The 17,949-nt window shown below is 31.0% G+C and overlaps 5 protein-coding genes and 1 non-coding gene across 10 annotated transcripts; 2 read left to right on the top strand and 4 right to left on the bottom strand.

The window, feature by feature from the left end:
- Window positions 1-128: 128 nt before the first annotated feature.
- LOC130668395 (probable tubulin polyglutamylase TTLL2) lies at window positions 129-3,292 on the top strand. 2 transcript variants are annotated; one of them, XM_057470672.1, is made up of 9 exons: window positions 129-524; window positions 971-1,133; window positions 1,199-1,428; window positions 1,499-1,631; window positions 1,751-2,027; window positions 2,093-2,295; window positions 2,384-2,662; window positions 2,727-3,034; window positions 3,105-3,292. In XM_057470672.1, the coding sequence occupies exons 2-9, from the start codon at window positions 1,056-1,058 to the stop codon at window positions 3,223-3,225; spliced, it is 1,629 nt and encodes a 542-aa protein (XP_057326655.1). In that variant the 5' UTR covers window positions 129-524; window positions 971-1,055; the 3' UTR covers window positions 3,226-3,292. The 2 variants fall into 2 exon arrangements, with proteins under 2 accessions (XP_057326655.1, XP_057326656.1); XM_057470673.1 differs by having other exon boundaries at window positions 1,020-1,133.
- A 129-nt stretch (window positions 3,293-3,421) lies between these two features.
- LOC130668396 (40S ribosomal protein S4) lies at window positions 3,422-5,017 on the bottom strand. 2 transcript variants are annotated; one of them, XM_057470674.1, is made up of 4 exons: window positions 4,878-5,017; window positions 4,321-4,579; window positions 3,692-4,091; window positions 3,422-3,600 (listed from the first exon to the last, which is right to left on the bottom strand). In XM_057470674.1, the coding sequence occupies exons 1-4, from the start codon at window positions 4,878-4,880 to the stop codon at window positions 3,474-3,476; spliced, it is 789 nt and encodes a 262-aa protein (XP_057326657.1). In that variant the 5' UTR covers window positions 4,881-5,017; the 3' UTR covers window positions 3,422-3,473. The 2 variants fall into 2 exon arrangements, with proteins under 2 accessions (XP_057326657.1, XP_057326658.1); XM_057470675.1 differs by lacking the exon at window positions 4,878-5,017 and adding an exon at window positions 4,735-4,753.
- Window positions 4,153-4,289, bottom strand: LOC130669202 (small nucleolar RNA SNORA16B/SNORA16A family). The gene has a single exon (XR_008990135.1). It is a non-coding gene; the product is annotated as a small nucleolar RNA SNORA16B/SNORA16A family (small nucleolar RNA).
- A 51-nt stretch (window positions 5,018-5,068) lies between the features above and the next one.
- On the top strand, window positions 5,069-6,994 carry LOC130668399 (vitamin K epoxide reductase complex subunit 1). The gene is made up of 3 exons (XM_057470677.1): window positions 5,069-5,726; window positions 6,079-6,176; window positions 6,259-6,994. Exons 1-3 carry the CDS (start codon window positions 5,503-5,505, stop codon window positions 6,519-6,521), a joined length of 585 nt encoding a protein of 194 aa, XP_057326660.1. The 5' UTR covers window positions 5,069-5,502; the 3' UTR covers window positions 6,522-6,994.
- Window positions 6,982-12,989, bottom strand: LOC130668393 (probable cyclin-dependent serine/threonine-protein kinase DDB_G0292550). 3 transcript variants are annotated; one of them, XM_057470670.1, is made up of 11 exons: window positions 12,858-12,989; window positions 11,669-11,798; window positions 11,284-11,450; window positions 11,122-11,161; window positions 10,757-10,923; window positions 10,373-10,615; window positions 10,034-10,273; window positions 9,752-9,956; window positions 9,250-9,672; window positions 8,852-9,189; window positions 6,982-8,793 (listed from the first exon to the last, which is right to left on the bottom strand). In XM_057470670.1, the coding sequence occupies exons 3-11, from the start codon at window positions 11,398-11,400 to the stop codon at window positions 6,982-6,984; spliced, it is 3,585 nt and encodes a 1,194-aa protein (XP_057326653.1). In that variant the 5' UTR covers window positions 11,401-11,450; window positions 11,669-11,798; window positions 12,858-12,989. The 3 variants fall into 3 exon arrangements, with proteins under 3 accessions (XP_057326653.1, XP_057326651.1, XP_057326652.1); XM_057470668.1 differs by having other exon boundaries at window positions 10,757-10,926; XM_057470669.1 differs by lacking the exon at window positions 12,858-12,989 and adding an exon at window positions 12,281-12,299 and having other exon boundaries at window positions 10,757-10,926.
- A 343-nt stretch (window positions 12,990-13,332) lies between these two features.
- LOC130668394 (solute carrier family 25 member 36-A) lies at window positions 13,333-16,384 on the bottom strand. Its single transcript, XM_057470671.1, has 6 exons — window positions 16,189-16,384; window positions 15,513-15,884; window positions 14,983-15,440; window positions 14,719-14,849; window positions 14,401-14,656; window positions 13,333-14,332 (listed from the first exon to the last, which is right to left on the bottom strand). Exons 1-6 carry the CDS (start codon window positions 16,227-16,229, stop codon window positions 13,950-13,952), a joined length of 1,641 nt encoding a protein of 546 aa, XP_057326654.1. The 5' UTR covers window positions 16,230-16,384; the 3' UTR covers window positions 13,333-13,949.
- Between the last annotated feature and the right edge of the window lie 1,565 nt (window positions 16,385-17,949).

Genomic DNA, 17,949 nt, shown 5'->3' on the forward strand with positions numbered 1-17,949 from the left:
TCTTTGCTCTCCTCCTCCTCCGACTTCTCCTTCTCTTCCTTGAATGACTTCTGGTACATCAATTATAAGCACAACTACATTAAAAAATGACATTTAGTCCATGATAATAATTGGAAAATGAGGAACGCGACATTGATCGCGTGAATCCGGGTAAATAAATAAAAGAAGGTCTGTCTTGTGAGCATTGGGGTTGACATCAGTAATGCGTGTACAAGATTGCCAGCACGAAGGTCTAAAAGTTTACAAGAACCACCAGAGCAGAGCAGCAGCAGGAGGAACGTCACTGGAACGTCAACCCCCAGCCAGCAAGCGACCCACCAGTCAGCAGTCTACTTTGCATTGCGTTAGAGGAAACAAGTCCTCGTTCGTCCGCGGTCGTGCTCCCAAAATCTACAATTCAAGATAGAGACGATCCATCGATCAGTCGTTTAGTAACCTTGCGCGTTCTGGCTTGATCGCTTGGGCACGCGAGATTTTATTAAAAAATACCGACAAACATCTCATAATTTTTTTTTTTTTTTGAGGTAAATAGTCGTGATAGAATTTGGTTTGCGGTAGGACTCAGTCATCGGGCAATGACATTTAATTTTATATTGAATTTCGATCGGTGAATCGTATGTCGATCATCCTCAGTGACTAAACACCTCACAGAGTTCAACTGTTATTTGAATAAATAATATTTGAATAAATTGTATATAAAGTTATCGAGTGATGAATAAATATATAAATTTTAGTAAATATATGTATGCAAGTTGTAGAATTAATATTTAAGTTACTATTGCATGTTTAAAACGCTATCTTGTTAGCAAAGATATAGAGAAATGGATTTTCAACTGCTAATCTCGCGTGTACTTGTTGTTGTTGTTTCCGCGGTTTAAAAAAAAATATTTACCTTTTTTAAAGGCGACTACTTACGGCTCATCACTTTCGTCATTGACATTTTCATTTCAATAATCATTACATTTTACAGATATTTGTATATTTTGTGCTGTATGGCTTAGAATTTAAAAAATATTTAGATAAATGGGAGTCACAATTGGACTCCACGGCGTGAAATGAACGATAAGTACCTCGATGGACCTTTTGTTTTTAGAATCAACGACAATGGCAGTGGACCTAATCTACTTGTACAGGTAAATTTTTGTCAACAATAATAAATATATTTTTATATTTTATTGTGAATTTAAAATTTAAACAGGTATGTGTAGAACGCGGATGGAGGGAGTATACCGGGGACAACAGCACCCTGAAAGACCGGTGGAATCTGTGGTGGAAATCAGGGGGGTTCAGTACAACGTACTACAAAAATTTATTGCCGGGACAATTCATAAACCGAATACCCAAGGGCAGCTCGATATGTAAAAAAGACAATCTTGTACGGCATTTAAAATGCATGAGACAGATATATGGTAATATTTATGACATCAGGTTTGTATAAAAAGTTTAAAAGTTGGATATTGTTTAATACCGTTGGCAACTATCACATTAAATACGTCAGTCCGGTAGGATACAATCTTCCATCAGAGTACACGAAACTTGCGGCAGACTGCAGTCGCTCTGAGAAGGACGAACGGGTGTGGATATGCAAGCCTGTTGGACAGAGTCAAGGACGTGGTATTTTCCTATTTCGGGTATTGTTTTATTAATAATACATAATAAATATATCTATACATCACCACATCAAATGTATGAAACCGCAGTAAATTAAGTGATGTGACTATTGCTTCCTTTTTTTTGTTGAATATAACAGAGGCTGAGTGATTTGACGTATGACAGTACTGCGGTTGTTCAAAGATATATAGAGAGACCTCTTCTTATTGGCGGCTACAAATTTGACTTGAGATTGTACGTTTGTGTCCCATCGTTCAAACCTCTTGTGATTTATATTTACAATGAAGGTCTAGCTCGTTTTGCAACTGAAAAATTTTCGCTTGATAATCTCAGCGACCCCTTTCGACATCTTACCAATTTCGCCCTCAATAAACTGGGACCGGGATACTCACAAAAGAAAGAGAGAGTCGGTGCAGGTAAAATTTAAAATTCATCTGCTTCTTTGTTAATTTTAAAAAATCTATTGTTTATATGAATGAAGGCTCGAAATGGAGTTTCCGGCAGTTAAGGAGATACATGAATCAATCGGGCTTGCACGACTGGTTCCTTTGGCAGCGAATCGCCTGTCTTATAACACTTACAATTATTAGTCAAACTGCTGGCATTCCCGAGACTTCCAACTGTTTTGAATTTTTTGGTTTTGACGTTTTGATTGACGCGGATCTCAAGCCCTGGCTTTTAGAGGTTTTTGTTTTCTTGACAATTAATTATATTTTATAAATTATAATTAAAATATTTAATGTGAATAAAAATAATAATGTATTATTAACAGGTAAATATAAGTCCAGCACTTGGAAATGATTGCGAAGTGGACTTTGAAGTTAAAAAACCGCTTCTCCATGATCTATTTGATTTGTTGGGACTGCCGGTATGTAACACCGGTCTTTCACTTTTCAAAATTTGGTCAACAACGCCTAATAATAAGAGTATCGATAATGATTATTGTGCTTCCAAGTATTATAAGCCACGATGTTCAGCAAAGCAATCATGTAAATTAAATTCAAACAATGCCGTTACCTTTGTAAACATTTGTTCAAATAACCGAGATGTGGTAAGTATTTAAAATATTAACATATTTTTAAAATTATCTCCAAGTGTTAATTATTTATTTAAAGTTCCGAAATTCAGCGAGCGCGGATGAAAATTATGGTAACTCGCGCTACAATTTTTTGTGCCTTGAAAAAAATATTCGTCAACGATTAAATTCAGCTCAAAAATTAAATAACAATAATTCTGGTACACTGGTCTGGGACAATGGACGAGATTGGAGCAATCCCAAGATCCGAGAAGGCGGATGGATTCGTACATATCCTTTTACAAACTGTAAATTACTGGAGAATGTTGAATTTCAACATCCAGTCAGTACAAAAGAAACCAAGACTACCGAACGAGAAATTAAAAATAATGTTTTATCTATTCAAAGGTAATTATTATTTTTAAATTTAATATTTGTTATGAAATTTAATTAATTCTATACGTTTTATTGACGGCAGATTTATTAAAGTTGCTAAAGATGTTCATCGAGACTTTGGTAAGTATGGAGACGAAAGATGCAATCAGCTTTTACGTCAAGAATTGGAGTTGAGCTCGGAAATTTGGCTTCCCAATAAATAATTACAAGATTTATCATACTGCCATTTACTATCCTCTTTTTTTGTATTATCTAAATATATTCGTTGTTTACTTATACTCAATTATGGATGCACATTATTTATGCCGATAAACTATATAATACTCGATTTTTTAGTAGAAATTGTACCATAAAATTACAATGATAAATAAAAATAAATAAAAAAGAAAAGACAATAAATTCCAGGAGATGGTAATTTGTTTATTAGAAAAATCCACCCATACCATTACAATTAGTTGCCACCTTTGGCTGCTAATCTTTTGTCACGTTCTTCAGCAATTGAAAGCTTGATACCTTTGCCTCGGGGCAAGCTCACGTAGGCCTTTGTTCCCTTTCCGATAATAAAAACATTGTTCAATCTGCAATAACAATAAATCAATAACACAATAAATAGCATGTTTCATTGAACATATAATTATTTTAAGTACAAGTATATTTTAAATTACATACCGAGTAGCAAAAGTATGCCCTTGTGCATCTTTTATGTGACAAATGTCGAATGAACCAGGATGACGTTCACGACTTACGATAGTACCAACACGCCCCAAATTTCTTCCACCAGTAATCATACACAAATTACCGGGTTCAAATCGAATTGAGTCGATTATTTTTGAAGACGCAATATCCAATTGAATTGTGTCGTTTACTTTTATTACTGGATCGGGATACCGGATCGTGCGGCCATCGTGTGTTACCAAGAATGGGATACCTTTAGGTCCTGTTTGGACTCTACGTACTTTGCATAGCTTGTATTTTGCTTCCTCGGCGGTGATTCTGTGGGTAGCAAAACGTCCTTTCACGTCGTAGATTAATCTGAAGTATTCACCAGTCTTCTCAATAGTTACGACATCTAAAATAAATAAATAAATAAATTAATTGATTGAAAAAAGAATTGTAGTGATTCTAAAAATAAATGTATCCACTTTGGGTAATACTGAAGAAATATAATATAAATTTAGCCAGTGACCTTAAAAGCGGCTTTGATATTGGCCCATTTTTGACTACAATAATAAATTAATTTATAATCGTAGCTTCGAAATGGCCATATAAAATAATTAAGGTGATAAATAAATAATTACCCATGAATCCAAGAGGATAGTTCCGGTCAATTCTAACTTTGCCGTCAATTTTAATCAGACGTTGCATGGTAATCTTCGTAACTTCTGAGTTGGTCAAGGCATACTTTAGCCTGTTGCGTAGAAAAATAACCAAGGGAATACATTCCCGGAGTTTATGCGGACCAGTTGATGGTCTGGGGGCGAAAACACCACCCAATTTATCCAACATCCATGACTTGGGCGCGTGTAAACGCTTCAAGTGGTGCTTAGGTCCTCGAGCCTATAAATATTTAAATTTAAATATCAATCAATAAAAAAAAAAAAAAAATTTGCTCCAGTTTTCAAGGGATAATTAAATTAAAAATTAAAAATTAAAAATTAAAAATTAATTGACAAATAAAAGTAAAGAAAGACATAACCTCTTTTAAAATTTACCATATTTTAAATACTAATTTTTTGTTGTAAATAATAATTTTAAAAAGGATAGAAAATTATACTGATAATTTTGCAAAATAAATATATATGAATTTGTTTATTTATAATTAGATGTAAATGGATTAAAAAATATATGAACGTACCATGTTGAGGGCCTATATGAAAAGAGCATGTACAGAGTGTACAGACGTGGGCGACAAATTGTACCAACTGGAATGATACCGCTGCTGCCACCATGTCCGCAAGTACTTTTATGTTCAAAAAAAAAAACTCTTGATGTTTATTTTTGCCGACATTCAAATTTTAAAACCACAACAATTTTAAATTCTTAAAAAATTATTAAAATTTTATTACGCAGATTTTATAATAAAATATATCAAGTAACTGCATCTTAATGTTAAATGAATCTGATGGTAAGTCAGGAAATCTAAAATTAGTACTGCGCAACTCGAGTTGTTTTGAATGATGGTGATGGTATTGATATGAAGAAGCAAAAGACTGGATCGAGAGAGTTCCACATTACATGCAAAGGGTGATTTAAATAATAAATAAGTTATTATCATGTTATCAATACGCTTGCGCATCTATGACGAGATGTCCAGCAAAAGCTTACATATTTGCGTCTACTCATTATAAAAATTATAACTTTGTTTACGTTTGCCAAAGTATCATCAATTCCCTATGGCAATTAAATAGCATGTGGCATCATCAAGTTTAAGTTTAACAAATAAAACTCAGTAGAAAAAACAAAGATTCCAAATAAAAACAATGACGACGTCTGGTAATGTTGCCTCTAGGCAATTCTCATCCGCCAGCACAATTAGCAAAAAGCTGGACAAAATAAATGCTGGAATAATAACATCTTGCATTGTCGGTATGTCTTTATCATATTATGCTTATATTGTTGAAACGACCAAGGAAAAAGATCACAATTATATGGCAATGTGTGATATCAGTGAACACGTCAGTTGCACCCGAGCATTTATGTCTGAGTAAGGATACCATCAATTTTTATATACTTAGTTTATTAAAAAAATATATATTTAATATTTAGTAACTTAAATAAACTTAGACATAGTATATAAATATTAAATTTATACGCATTTTGTGATGAGTGTGAATGTAGCAGACATCAGAAAAATTTAAAATTATAAATAAATAGAGTAAATAATTAATCAAATTAAATTTTTTAAAAATGCGCATTTAAAAAATTTAAAAATTAATGAGTGCATTTTTTGTAAATATAATTTTTTAATTATTTACTCTATTTATTTATAATTTTAAATTTGTCTGATGTCTGCTACATTCACACTCGTATTTTGTGTAATTTTTATTTTTTCAAAGATATGGCAAAGGATTCGGGCTTATTCCCAAAACATCCATATTTTATTTACCTAATAGTGTCTATGGACTGGTATTCTATGGAATAGTTTTTGCTTTAAGTATGTGATTTTTTTTTTTTTAATAATAATAATAATTAATTAGTAGCTCGATAGTATTCTTATAGTTTACGTTTCTTTTTAGATATTTTCAATAATTATGGCCTAGCTGTAATAGTACTTATTTTGACAGCTCTGTCAAATTTAAGCTCCATTTATTTGGCTTGGGTTCTCTGGGTACTTAACGACATATGCGTCGTATGTATCAGCACGTACATTGTAAATTTTATCCTTGTTGTTCTCAGTTACAACAAACTATCGCACATTCGCCGACAGATTTCCGCTACCGCTGGACGGCAAACGTCCTCATCTGGACACAAAACTACTCATAAAAAAAAGAGGCATTGAATGTATTACTCTATTTTTTTCTTTTTATTAATGTTCAGTTTTAATTTAAAAAAAAAATATATTTATATTCAATATTGATAAATGCCATGTAATTATACATCTAAATGTTATTAATATTTAAAAATATGCTTAAATTTATGTTTTACAAAATTACTACTTTCAAGCGTATTAAAACTTTATTAAAATTATAATTAGTCAATATTTTTAAATTTATAATTATTATAACAAACAAATGATTATATATTATTTTTAATTATGTTTTTTATAAGTATATGTTACACTTTATATATGTTACATACAAATTATGTATAAATGTAGCCAACGTTTTTATTTAACTTTTTTTTTTTTGTTCAATTATAAGCAAAAAAAAAAGTGATTATACAAGTTTAAATGTTAGTACGTAAGTAGATATAAAATTAAATACATGTATAAGTACGTATAGCAGAAGTAATGAATAATTTTATAAATTAAAATTAGAATTTTTATTGTCACCGGCGCCACTGTAACGGTTTATGCTAGCAAGGATACTGGGACTCTTTAATGGTGATGGTGTTTCATCTAAACGATGCAATTGTGTATTTGATTTATATGTTTTACTCGGTGAATAATTTCTAGCAATAAAATTTTTATTACTGTAACCATCGGTAGTATTGTCTTCAAGAACATTAAAACTTTTACTTCGTGACAATGATGATTTATAAGAACGGTCAGGTTTAACTGGCAACGTTCCAGTATTATTGCCAACAGTCATCTTCATAGCTGTATTGTTCTCTCTTATTGTTTGTGGAGGTGCATTATGTTTTATAGATATATTTATCATACTGCCATAATGCATTGACTTATTTGAGGACGGTGACATTGACGAGAGTGGAGCGAATGATTGTGTTGGCGAGGGCGATGACGATGACGAGGATTTTATGAAATTCAAATGATTATGACTCGATGAAAATTGATTTCCCGGTGGTTTCAGTGGCTTTTTCTTCGTCAAACTGTTATTGTTATTATTATTATTATTGTTAATATTATTATTATTATTATTTCGAACTAATAAATAACGCTGTAATTTTCGAGGTAACGTTTGCGTGCTCGTAACTTGCCGGTCTTTTTGATCATATTCATTCGTAGTCGGCGTTGACGTCATCAGTCGACTTGCAGACTTGCTAAATCGACCAAGAAATGTTGATGGTTCGTTATTAGGTCTTGATAATGTTTGATTATATTTAACATTATTATTATTGTTATTATTTTTAAAATTATTAATTTCATCGTCGTTATTGATATTATTATTTTTATTGTTATTATTGTCATCATTAACAGCATGAAGTTTTCGTGATCTCGTAGCAGACTTATTTTTGTAACCGGTGTCACGATCTGTATTTTGTCGTCCTCTGAATGATTCTTTGATGTAGTATCTGTGGACTGGAGTTATGGAATTATTTCGTCCGTACTGATCATAATTTGCAATATGACCGTTTAATCTTGTGACTTTGATAGTTTTAGTTATTCCTGAACCAGGACTACTTATTACGGTAGAACCATTTTTAGTTTGTTTTTCTTGGGATAATTTATTGTCACCGTTATTGATAATGGCGTCATGTACATCATCACCGGTTTGATTGTAATGATATTGGGTATCGGGAATATTTTTATCTATTGAATTGTATTGAAGGTATGTTGTCATTTGATTTTTATTATCATCTGTTTGTGTCACTTGAGAAACTGATGTTGTATTTGAAAAATTACTGATACCACTGTTGCCACCACTGTCACCACCATTAACACTCGATTTTTTATTCCTTCTTTCAGTAGACGCTGATCGTAATTTATTTACAAATCGTCTGAATGATTCACCAATTTTAGACTTAGTGCTTCGCGTTGTTGATATATTAGGCGTCGAATTCTTAAAATTATCACTATTTGATGATTTTTTTTCACGTTTTATTATTGTTGGTGCAGATGAAAATTTAATAAGTGACGGCGGCGATGACGAGCGACAACGTCGATCACGATTTCGGCGACGATGGCAACAAAATTTTTGCTGTGGACTATTGTTGGATAATTCTGACGGCTGTAAATTATCAAATTGTCCGTGATAGTGATATTGTTTTTGCTGTTGCTGCTGCTGGGGTGGATAGTGATAAATTTTTTTATTACGATTGTCTCTTGTTCTCTTAATAACATGAGCTGATGATGAGTGCGGTGGTAACTGTGGTGATGGCGAAGATAAATTTGAATCATCTGTTACACATTTGCATCTGTTTGTTACTGAAATCTAAATAAATCACAATATTAATAATAACAACAACAATAATAAATTATTGTATACGTACCTGTTGATGATTTTTGTTACTATTTTGACAATGACAACGCTGCTGCAACGATGAAGAAGAATTTGAGGTATTTCGTTGCAGTTGTTTATGTTTATCAGTATTGTCACTGTAATAATGGGGCGCGACATTAGAAGACGAAGTTCTAACATATGAAGAATCTTCAAATATTTTTTTCGATAATGTTTGTTGCGGTGGTAAATTTTCCTGTTGCTCTAATTGTTCCTTCTCTCCGCCGTTTATTTGTGGAGTTTCAATTCTACAGTACGATGATGTTGTAGTAGAAGACGATGACAATGATAATAATGATGATGGAGAATTACCATTTACATTTTGTTTATCTAATAAAAATATACAAAGGTAAGTTTTGGTAAAATTAATAAATATTATTAAATATTTACCTGAAATATTGTGTTGCTGCTTTCTTTCGGACCAGTTACTTATTCTTTCATTTTGTTGTTTATTTGATGACCGCACAGGTTGATCAAGTTCACTATAACTTTTATCGATGTAAGTATTAATATATGTGTCCTTACTTTTATTATTATTTTTAGAATCTTGAGATTTTGATGATTTCATAGTGACATTTATAAAACTTTTATTATTTATTGTTTGAACTTGAACTTGACGATTGTTATCGTTATGATTACTGGGAACTATTTCGTCTTTGCTACTATGAGATGACATTCCATGATCACTTCCAAAATGATTTTCCAACCACTTGGATGTTTCGAATTTTTTAACTTCATCTTCTTCATCAAAACTCAAGGGTTTTTTTGTCAAAACATTTTTTCGATTTAATGTCGTTCTGATATTGTCATCATCTGAAACATAGTAAGAATTATTCGGCTTCTTATATTTAATTTATACCGCAGTCTCAAAATTATGTGAAAAATAACTTACAAGGATCACCAATCCTGTCTCCCTCTGTGATTTCAGAAATAAAACGCCGCTCTCGAGCTATTTTTTCTCCGTTTAATAAATAATCAACAACATCTTCATCGCGTTGTTTAAAGAATTTTTGCGAGCTCTCTTTTTTTGTTTCTCGCGGCGTGTCATCATTATCGTCATTCCTGTCTGAATATGAATAGTCCGGAACATCGTTAATCTGAAAATAAAATATTTAATGGAAATTCTATTGATTTTAAATAAATAAAAATAAATTATTTATATATAAATAATAACTTCTTCGTGCGTAACGCTTGTCTTTGTTTCCGTAACAATCGCGCCGTCCGGTTTTATCCCCGTTCGTTTTATTTTTTTTTCTGTATCGACAATTTTATTCGATTTAGTCGTGTGTTGAATAATCCGTGGTTCGATATGCTCTGAAGAGTTTACTGATAACTGATTAACTGTTTCAGCCAAAGTCATTCGTAAATTTTTACGACTATTATTATTATTTCGTATTATTGCTAATTGGTAGGCCTGAAAATTTTTTTATAATAATTATAAATATGCAGAAATACGAGTTAGCATCTACCAGCTAAATAAAATTTAAAAATATAAATAATAATAATATCATACTTCATCAGATATATCACCAAGATGTTGTCGTTTTTCTGTTTCAACCAATTCTTCAACTTCTTCTCGACTTTTAACAATCGTTTCGTTGAGTTCTTTTTGAATAATACTTCCCCCACCACCATCACTAATAATTTTATCACTCGTAAGTGTGATATTTCCGTTTAAATTTGTTGATATTGACGGTGATTTAGACCGCTCACGTCGACGTGATAATGAATTATCATCATTTGCTATAGTCCTTTTCTAAGAATAATAAATAAATATAAAAACATCCCTACGCACAAATACTTACACACATTTATACTCATACTCGCGCGCGGCAATAAAATTATTTTAAATAAATATATATAGGAGTCAGAAATTATTATACTTATACTTATATACCTCCTGAGTTGTTTGCTCTTGCTGTTCAATGTCCTCAGTTGTGTTGGTGGTAACAAACGGCCCAGAATCCTTGATGACCTCGCCGTCCTCCAAAACCACTTGACGTTTTATTCTTGTCTCTATTTGGCGAGTTGTCGTTATTTCTTTTTTCTTTCGTGTTTCCCATTCTTCTATAAACACACACACATGTATATAAATACATTTATAGTAGGTGTATTAGTATTAGCGCATAAATGTATATCGAAATAAAGATATAAACGAATATAAAAAAATAAAACAAATAAAAGATAAAAAAAAAACTACTTAGCAGTGATTCAATGTATATTTTAAGTTAAAGATATACGGTGAGTACACAATTATTTTACCTTCTATTACTTTGGCTGTAGAATTTTCTGGATTTTGAATCTGCAATAAAAAAAAAAAAAAAAAAAAAAAACAGTCCACACATAATCAATGAATTTATTTATGTAAATAATAAAAACAGAATAAATATTTAATGAAAAACGAAAAAAAAAATATTATCTTACAAACATGTCAGTGTAATGTGTGACAATATTGGGTGCCGTCGTAGACGTCGGCTTTGCTGGTGCCAAAGTCTTTGACGATGATGTTGCATCATATTTACTCGTTGAAATAACTTCCATACTTCCTCAAGGATTAATTATTATCTTTTATCAACTCCGATGATATGCTTCTACACAATAAAAGTATAGGAAGTAATTACGAGTGAAAATATTTAAAATATGTTATTATACGTCTAATAATTATATGGATACGATCTATGCCGGATATATGTTTAATTATGTGTGTTAATTGATAAATAGATGTCCATTTTAAGAGTAAAATTAAAAATTTGATATTTTATTATAAAATTGTTGTGCATGTACAGACGGTACAGACATGCATATGTACCTGTATTAAATATATACGTCCGCGCGTGAATAACTTTCCAATTTCCTTAGGCGGTGACGAGCGAGAGACTAGATATAATACTCGACGTCCAGTTCTCCAGTTTGCTCTACAGCGGTCCACCTCGACACACCTATACAAAACACATATATACATATATCCATACATATAAATATATATCTATATATTTATTTATTGTCAAATGATGACTGTTTTATTTTTGTATATGTCCATGCTCTGCTGTCTGTCTGTCTGTCTGTTGGTTGTGTGTGTAAAGATATGAATGTATGAGGCATAAAATTATTTATATATATATATAAAATATATGTATAAGAGCGCCGCCCACTTTGATTTACTTTTAAGGTGTCATAGGTGTGCGCTCGGGCGCGCGTTACAATATTACAGTGAATTGAATGCATGGAAAAGAAATGAGTACGCGCACGCACAATACGTCATCCAGCAGACTTAATGATGCGCACGTACAAATTATATGACCATATTCCACAAGAATAGCTACTGTATTTAAATAACATCACGTGACCTTTTCAAGGACGTCGCCATTTTGTGTGTTAAAAAACAGCGCGGGTATGTAATAAAATAATTAAGATCAAATACCTGTGGCGATGATAAATTTACGTATGTTACACTCACAATTATGACTGTGATGATTATGATGATGATAATACTAATTTCAAATTTTTTATCCCCACTCTTTTTATATAGTTTCAACAAGATTGTGGGTAAATACTTTTTTATTTATATAACTACTACGATTTTTTACCATTTACGATTAAATATATACATATATATGTGAACACGTCAGATTAATGTTTTAAAGAACAGATATATTTATGGTAAAGGTCATAAGTGGAATAAATTTTACTATATAAGGCAACAAGTTGCGATTTATTAAAGTACCAAATTTCGGAGTTTTTTTTAAATATATGCCATACTTTCGATTATCAGTTTATTTATTTTTAAATTCAAATGAACGTTAGTTTCTATTAGAGCATGAGGAAAAAATAGTAGAATTTTTTTTTATAAAAGAGATAATGACGATTAGATATTTAGCATGCGCGGTTTTGCTAAACGATCTCGCACTTGAACACCGTGTAATCACAAAAACAAAAAATAATAAAAAATATAAAAACCCTTGTTACCACAGGGGTGAATAAAAAATTTTGAATAGTACCAACAAATAATCTTCAACGAATCACACCATCCAAAACGGCTCTTTGGGCGCGACTGCGCGCTTGCTGGTGGCTGGAGTATTCCAAGATGTGGTGGTTAAATCTCACAAGTGTTTCTATCTTGTATGTAGTTGTAATTTGCGCGCGTATGGTATATATACGCGCATGATCGAATAAGGTAAAAGCGCCAATCAAATGTTACACCATTCTGTACACATACATACATATATACATAAATATTAATATATATGAAGCTATTTACATTAATATAGAAACCGAGAATTGTTTTTTTGTGTAAAAAAAATTTACATGTATGCGCATTATGTCACACAGACACAATAAGATCAAGCTAATCCACGTGTCATCATACAAATGATTGTATAATATCAAAATATTATTATACTAGTGTATGAATTGTTTGCGATATCTATTAAAAAATTAAGGATTTTTAATTTTTAATTTCATTTACTAAAATAATATTTTAAAATTCATCATCACTTTATTTGTTTATTTATATTTCTACAGATAGCATTAATTTAAAAAAAAAATATATATATGTTAGCATATATCAACATTAATACTTTATAAGCAATCTTATGGCTTACAGAGCATCACTGAAATTTTTTTTCACTCATCATAAACAGCACTTACGTATCTATCCATAAATTTTAATTGTTAAAAAATATATTTTTAACACACAGCCGCAATTAATCACCATTTAGACATTTCTGATTCATTCATAACTTATTCAAACTTCTATCCTGCCATAATTACTTTAAATATATATTTCTATAATAACGTTATTGGATTTTTTAACCCGCTTCAAATTGTAGTCACACTTTAATTTAATATATACAATTATTAATGATAAATTATCACCATTAAAAAAAAAATATATTTATATTTATGTGTATACTGTTTTATAGATAAAATATTTAGTATATTGTAAAAATTAAAAATAGGGATACTTGATGGTAATTGTTATACTTAAATATTATTTAATTATACTCTTTTTTTTTTTAATCTCTTTTTCATTTTTTTTTATATCTATTCTGTACAATATAACAATTTAAAGGTAAAAATAATATAATAATTTAATGTGAAATGAATTCACCCTTTTGTTTATTCTTGGAAGAATACCGTAGCTGTGTCGATGACGAGGACGGAGACGTAGTGTTTGTTGGAGATGTCGTTGTATTAGTCGATAAATTTTCAGTATTTTTATTATTACTGGTGTTGCTGGTGTTGCTAACGCCTGTGAATTTATCAGAAGACGGCTGAAATTTACGTTTCAGTACATAAACCACGCACTCGTATGTGGCCATCATAATAGCTGTGTTGGGTATCTGGCGAACTAATTGAGTAGTCAGACCACGATATAGCCCTCGAATACTTTCTTCAGTGTATACTGTATTAAGAGTTTGCCAAAAACGTTTGTATTTTGTTCCTTCTTCTCGTAGCCGTGTTCTTATGACTTCTGCATAACAAATAATCAAACGTATAAAATATTTTAAAAGTATTGATAGATAAAGTTTATAATTTTACCGTGGGGATAAGCAATACATGATGCGACTGTTTTTGACAGAGCGCCAGCTGCCATGAACTCTATAAAATCACGGGAAGTTTTTGTTGACGTTGAAGATGAATTATTATCTTTAAAGTTGCTGTTAGATTTAATCGAATCTCTTGCGCGGGATTTTATCAGCCAGCTCTTGACAGCTTCATAAATGACAAAGTGAATAACAGTTTCACTTATTCCAACATATGAAGCAACAATACCTTTATAAAAACCGAGATATCCCTATGGACAAAATTTTTATAAAAAATATGTATTTAACAGATTTATTTTATTTATATAATTACCGATTGTCTATATATTTTTTTGATACACTCAATAGCTGAGGAGCGATTGTGTGGGGCGTCACGACTGTGGTCCAGTTGAAGTCGGGTTTTGACAAACCATATAGGATTTGTTGCGGTGCACGCCATGAAACCTTTTAAGAGATAATAAAAAATTTATAAATTATTTTATTAAATAATCCGTAGCAGTATACATTCACCAGACGACGACGACGATGACGACGACAATGGCAATATATGCATGTAAAGAGATAATAAAATACTAACCAGCACAAGCTGCCGAAAAAACATGAACCATTGCACTGTCAGGAGCGGTAGGTAAATTTGAGTTAAAAAAACTCTTACTTTGAGAGTATGTACAAAAATATATAGCACGCGATGGTGCAACACCCACTAGATTTGGTCCAAGTCCTTTAAAGAGTGCGCCGACTCCCTCGTATTTAACAATATATCGTAAACAGTGTATGAGACCTGGTGAACCTTGTGAGAGCGGTGAAGGAGGATGACTATTGTGAAGATGATGGCGGTGATGCTGATAGGGTTTTGATGGAAACAGTTTTGAATGGTAATGATATTGTCCATTGGTTATGGTCGCTGGGGAACGAATGGCCAAGTGAGGTGTTGATGCTGCTGGTGTTGTGGTAACACCAGCAGTGGTAGGAACAGAAATACCATTCCTACGTATTTCACTAGAGTATTGTGGTGAAAGAGCTGCGATAGCATACCTGCAGATAAAAAAACTAGATCAATGAATAAATATTTATTTATTTTTTCCTTTAAATGAAATTATACATTACCTAGAATATCTGCTACTGTTAGTTGAACTCAATCTCCTTATTTTGTGTTGGGTTGATGATCTAACGATTGTGCTCCATGTACGATGATGACGAGGATGGTGGTGTTGTTGATGCTGAGGTTTTTGATGATGGTGATGAAGATGGTGGTAATGATAGTATTGTTGGTAATGATGATGATATGGTGTGAATCTTGATGAGTTTTCTGAAATCTTAGACGTTGTTACAGAAGAAGACAAGGAAGAGAGTTTAGATGAAGGTGCCGAAGGCGGTGGAGGTGGTGGCAATAAATAAAAACCTGAAGTTGATGACTGCAAACGTGTTTTAACAACTTCCAGAGGACATGTTACAATCGCACCCACAGTACCAGCAGTTCTATAAAAATATACTTTATTATTTGTATTTTCCCGCAATATATTTATATATTTTTATCACTAAATTACAGCAGGAATTATACTCATGCTTATGAATAAATAGGATACACTAATGCGCAAACTCAACGCCTGATAATACAAGATATTCATACAAATAAATAATCAAAACACACAAACTATACTATTCAAATTATTTATCTGTATACACACGTTGTTTTAAATTTATAATAATTGTAACAAATAGTAATTTACAATAAAAAAAATTGTCTTATCAATAAAATAAATATTATAATTAAAAAACCTACCCGCCAGCAATTAGATGAATTACGGTGTCTCTTTGCGACATTGTGTTAAATGTGTTCGCGAGCGCACATTTAAGATATATACATATATATCAATATATATATATATGTATTTTTTTTATACGTATGTAAATATATATCTATATCTATTGTTATTAGATAATATGTTTACAACAATTGTACGCCGTAATTATTTGTCTTGATGTATTACTATTATTATTGTTGTTGTTATGATTTATATAAAATGTGATCGGATAAATGTATTTATGTAACATTTGAAAAATAAAAACATTTTGCGCTGTACTTTAATAACACTCACTTACATTTATTTATTTATTTAAATTTAAAAAATGTGCGTGCTTGTTAATAAATATTGAGTGCAACAACACACCGCAAACTTTACTGCGTATTCACACTCGTATTATTATATTTTATTATATTATATTATATTATATATATGTATGCAAATAAATACACTTGCGAATTATATACCTATGCTTGGGATGGATATATTTTTGGCATCAATATATAAGTATATACATACATATAAATAAAAAAGCGGCTGTGGCAACGACGACGAGCAACAACAAGATGCACTAGAATTCTGGTGCGCGCGCGAAAAATATAAATTACATGTGAATACAAAACATTATTATTATCATCATCATCTATGTGCGTGATGTTTCGTTCATGTTGGTGTCGTCGATACGTTGTACATGTGAGCTTTACTTATTGCGTATATTTAGCAATCTTATACATATATATGTATATATACATGTGTATGTAAACTAACGTTGTTAAAAAATGTATTTATTTATTTTTTTAGGTAACGCAGCAACGACAACTCTCACTCCAAGCGCAATTGAACTTATTAATTTTTAATTTGTAACCGCACAATTATACAAATAATAAATAATATATTAAGATAATAAAAATTATTGACTTTAAAAATTAATCTGATAAATATTTAATACCGCAATAAATAAACTGAGCTATTAATAGATTTTGATATAAAATGACATAGAATAATGTGAAGATAATGATTCAATGTAATGCGCAAATTACGTGAGAAGTTTTTATTCACTGTCGGTGTGACCGTTGCCCCTGTTTATTAAATAATTAACACTAATTTTTATTTAAACTCTGCATTAATGATTCATTTTTTCATGTATAATTATAAGAACGCGTAAAACTTGTTTATCTTTTTTTATTTTTATTAATATGCACTTTCTTTAGTTTATTTATAACAGAACCAGTTCACACAAGCACCGGCTACAGTCTTATCAATTCTACTCACCAATCAGCTGATTTACTAATGTATATAAATATACCAGTACCAACGTATATATTCATTCAATAGTAATACCCAACTCAAAACTAAAATGTATTATTTTATAAAAAACCTAATAGTCGTTTATTATAAAATTATATAAATAATTATTAAATTAAATTATAATGATAAAAAATACCATCGATAAAATTAAAATATATATTAATGATGTGAATTAAAGATTGACGTTCTATTATTTGTAGATTAATATATTTATACTCACTTACATTTTTTAAAATACAAACTACTTGTCAAAAACTATTGTTTATATAATAAATCCGATATAAACTATTTATTATACTTATACATACGTAATTATTATTAAAAACACAATCAAAGAAGTAATCAAATATATATTGTTTTTTTTTTAAGAAAATCTGGAAAACTGTTGGAGAAAATTTAAAAATCTGTGTAAGCAAGTAAAGACGATAAGG

Source organism: Microplitis mediator, chromosome 5 (assembly GCF_029852145.1).
Source record: "Microplitis mediator isolate UGA2020A chromosome 5, iyMicMedi2.1, whole genome shotgun sequence".
Taxonomy (NCBI): Eukaryota; Metazoa; Arthropoda; class Insecta; order Hymenoptera; family Braconidae; genus Microplitis; species Microplitis mediator.

Excerpts from the sequence above, each read along its gene's own strand:
- LOC130668399 (XM_057470677.1), top strand. The coding sequence starts at position 5,503 with ATGACGACGTCTGGTAATGTTGCCTCTAGGCAATTCTCATCCGCCAGC. Across the intron at positions 5,727-6,078 it reads ACCCGAGCATTTATGTCTGA|ATATGGCAAAGGATTCGGGC; the intron begins GTAAGGATACCA and ends ATTTTTTCAAAG. Across the intron at positions 6,177-6,258 it reads TGGAATAGTTTTTGCTTTAA|ATATTTTCAATAATTATGGC; the intron begins GTATGTGATTTT and ends GTTTCTTTTTAG.
- LOC130668394 (XM_057470671.1), bottom strand. The coding sequence starts at position 16,229 with ATGTCGCAAAGAGACACCGTAATTCATCTAATTGCTGGCGG. Across the intron at positions 14,657-14,718 it reads AAAAAATATATAGACAATCG|GGATATCTCGGTTTTTATAA; the intron begins GTAATTATATAA and ends TTTTGTCCATAG. Across the intron at positions 14,333-14,400 it reads ATGTATTGCTTATCCCCACG|AAGTCATAAGAACACGGCTA; the intron begins GTAAAATTATAA and ends TTTGTTATGCAG.
- LOC130668396 (XM_057470674.1), bottom strand. Across the intron at positions 4,092-4,320 it reads CTATCCTCTTGGATTCATGG|ATGTCGTAACTATTGAGAAG; the intron begins GTAATTATTTAT and ends TATTTATTTTAG. Across the intron at positions 3,601-3,691 it reads GGGCATACTTTTGCTACTCG|ATTGAACAATGTTTTTATTA; the intron begins GTATGTAATTTA and ends TTGTTATTGCAG.
- LOC130668393 (XM_057470668.1), bottom strand. The coding sequence starts at position 11,400 with ATGGAAGTTATTTCAACGAGTAAATATGATGCAACATCATCGTCAAAG. Across the intron at positions 11,162-11,283 it reads CACATTACACTGACATGTTT|ATTCAAAATCCAGAAAATTC; the intron begins GTAAGATAATAT and ends TTTTTATTGCAG. Across the intron at positions 9,190-9,249 it reads GCAGCAACACAATATTTCAG|ATAAACAAAATGTAAATGGT; the intron begins GTAAATATTTAA and ends TATTTTTATTAG.
- LOC130668395 (XM_057470672.1), top strand. The coding sequence starts at position 1,056 with ATGAACGATAAGTACCTCGATGGACCTTTTGTTTTTAGAATCAACGAC. Across the intron at positions 1,429-1,498 it reads GGTAATATTTATGACATCAG|TCCGGTAGGATACAATCTTC; the intron begins GTTTGTATAAAA and ends TAAATACGTCAG. Across the intron at positions 2,663-2,726 it reads GTTCAAATAACCGAGATGTG|TTCCGAAATTCAGCGAGCGC; the intron begins GTAAGTATTTAA and ends ATTTATTTAAAG.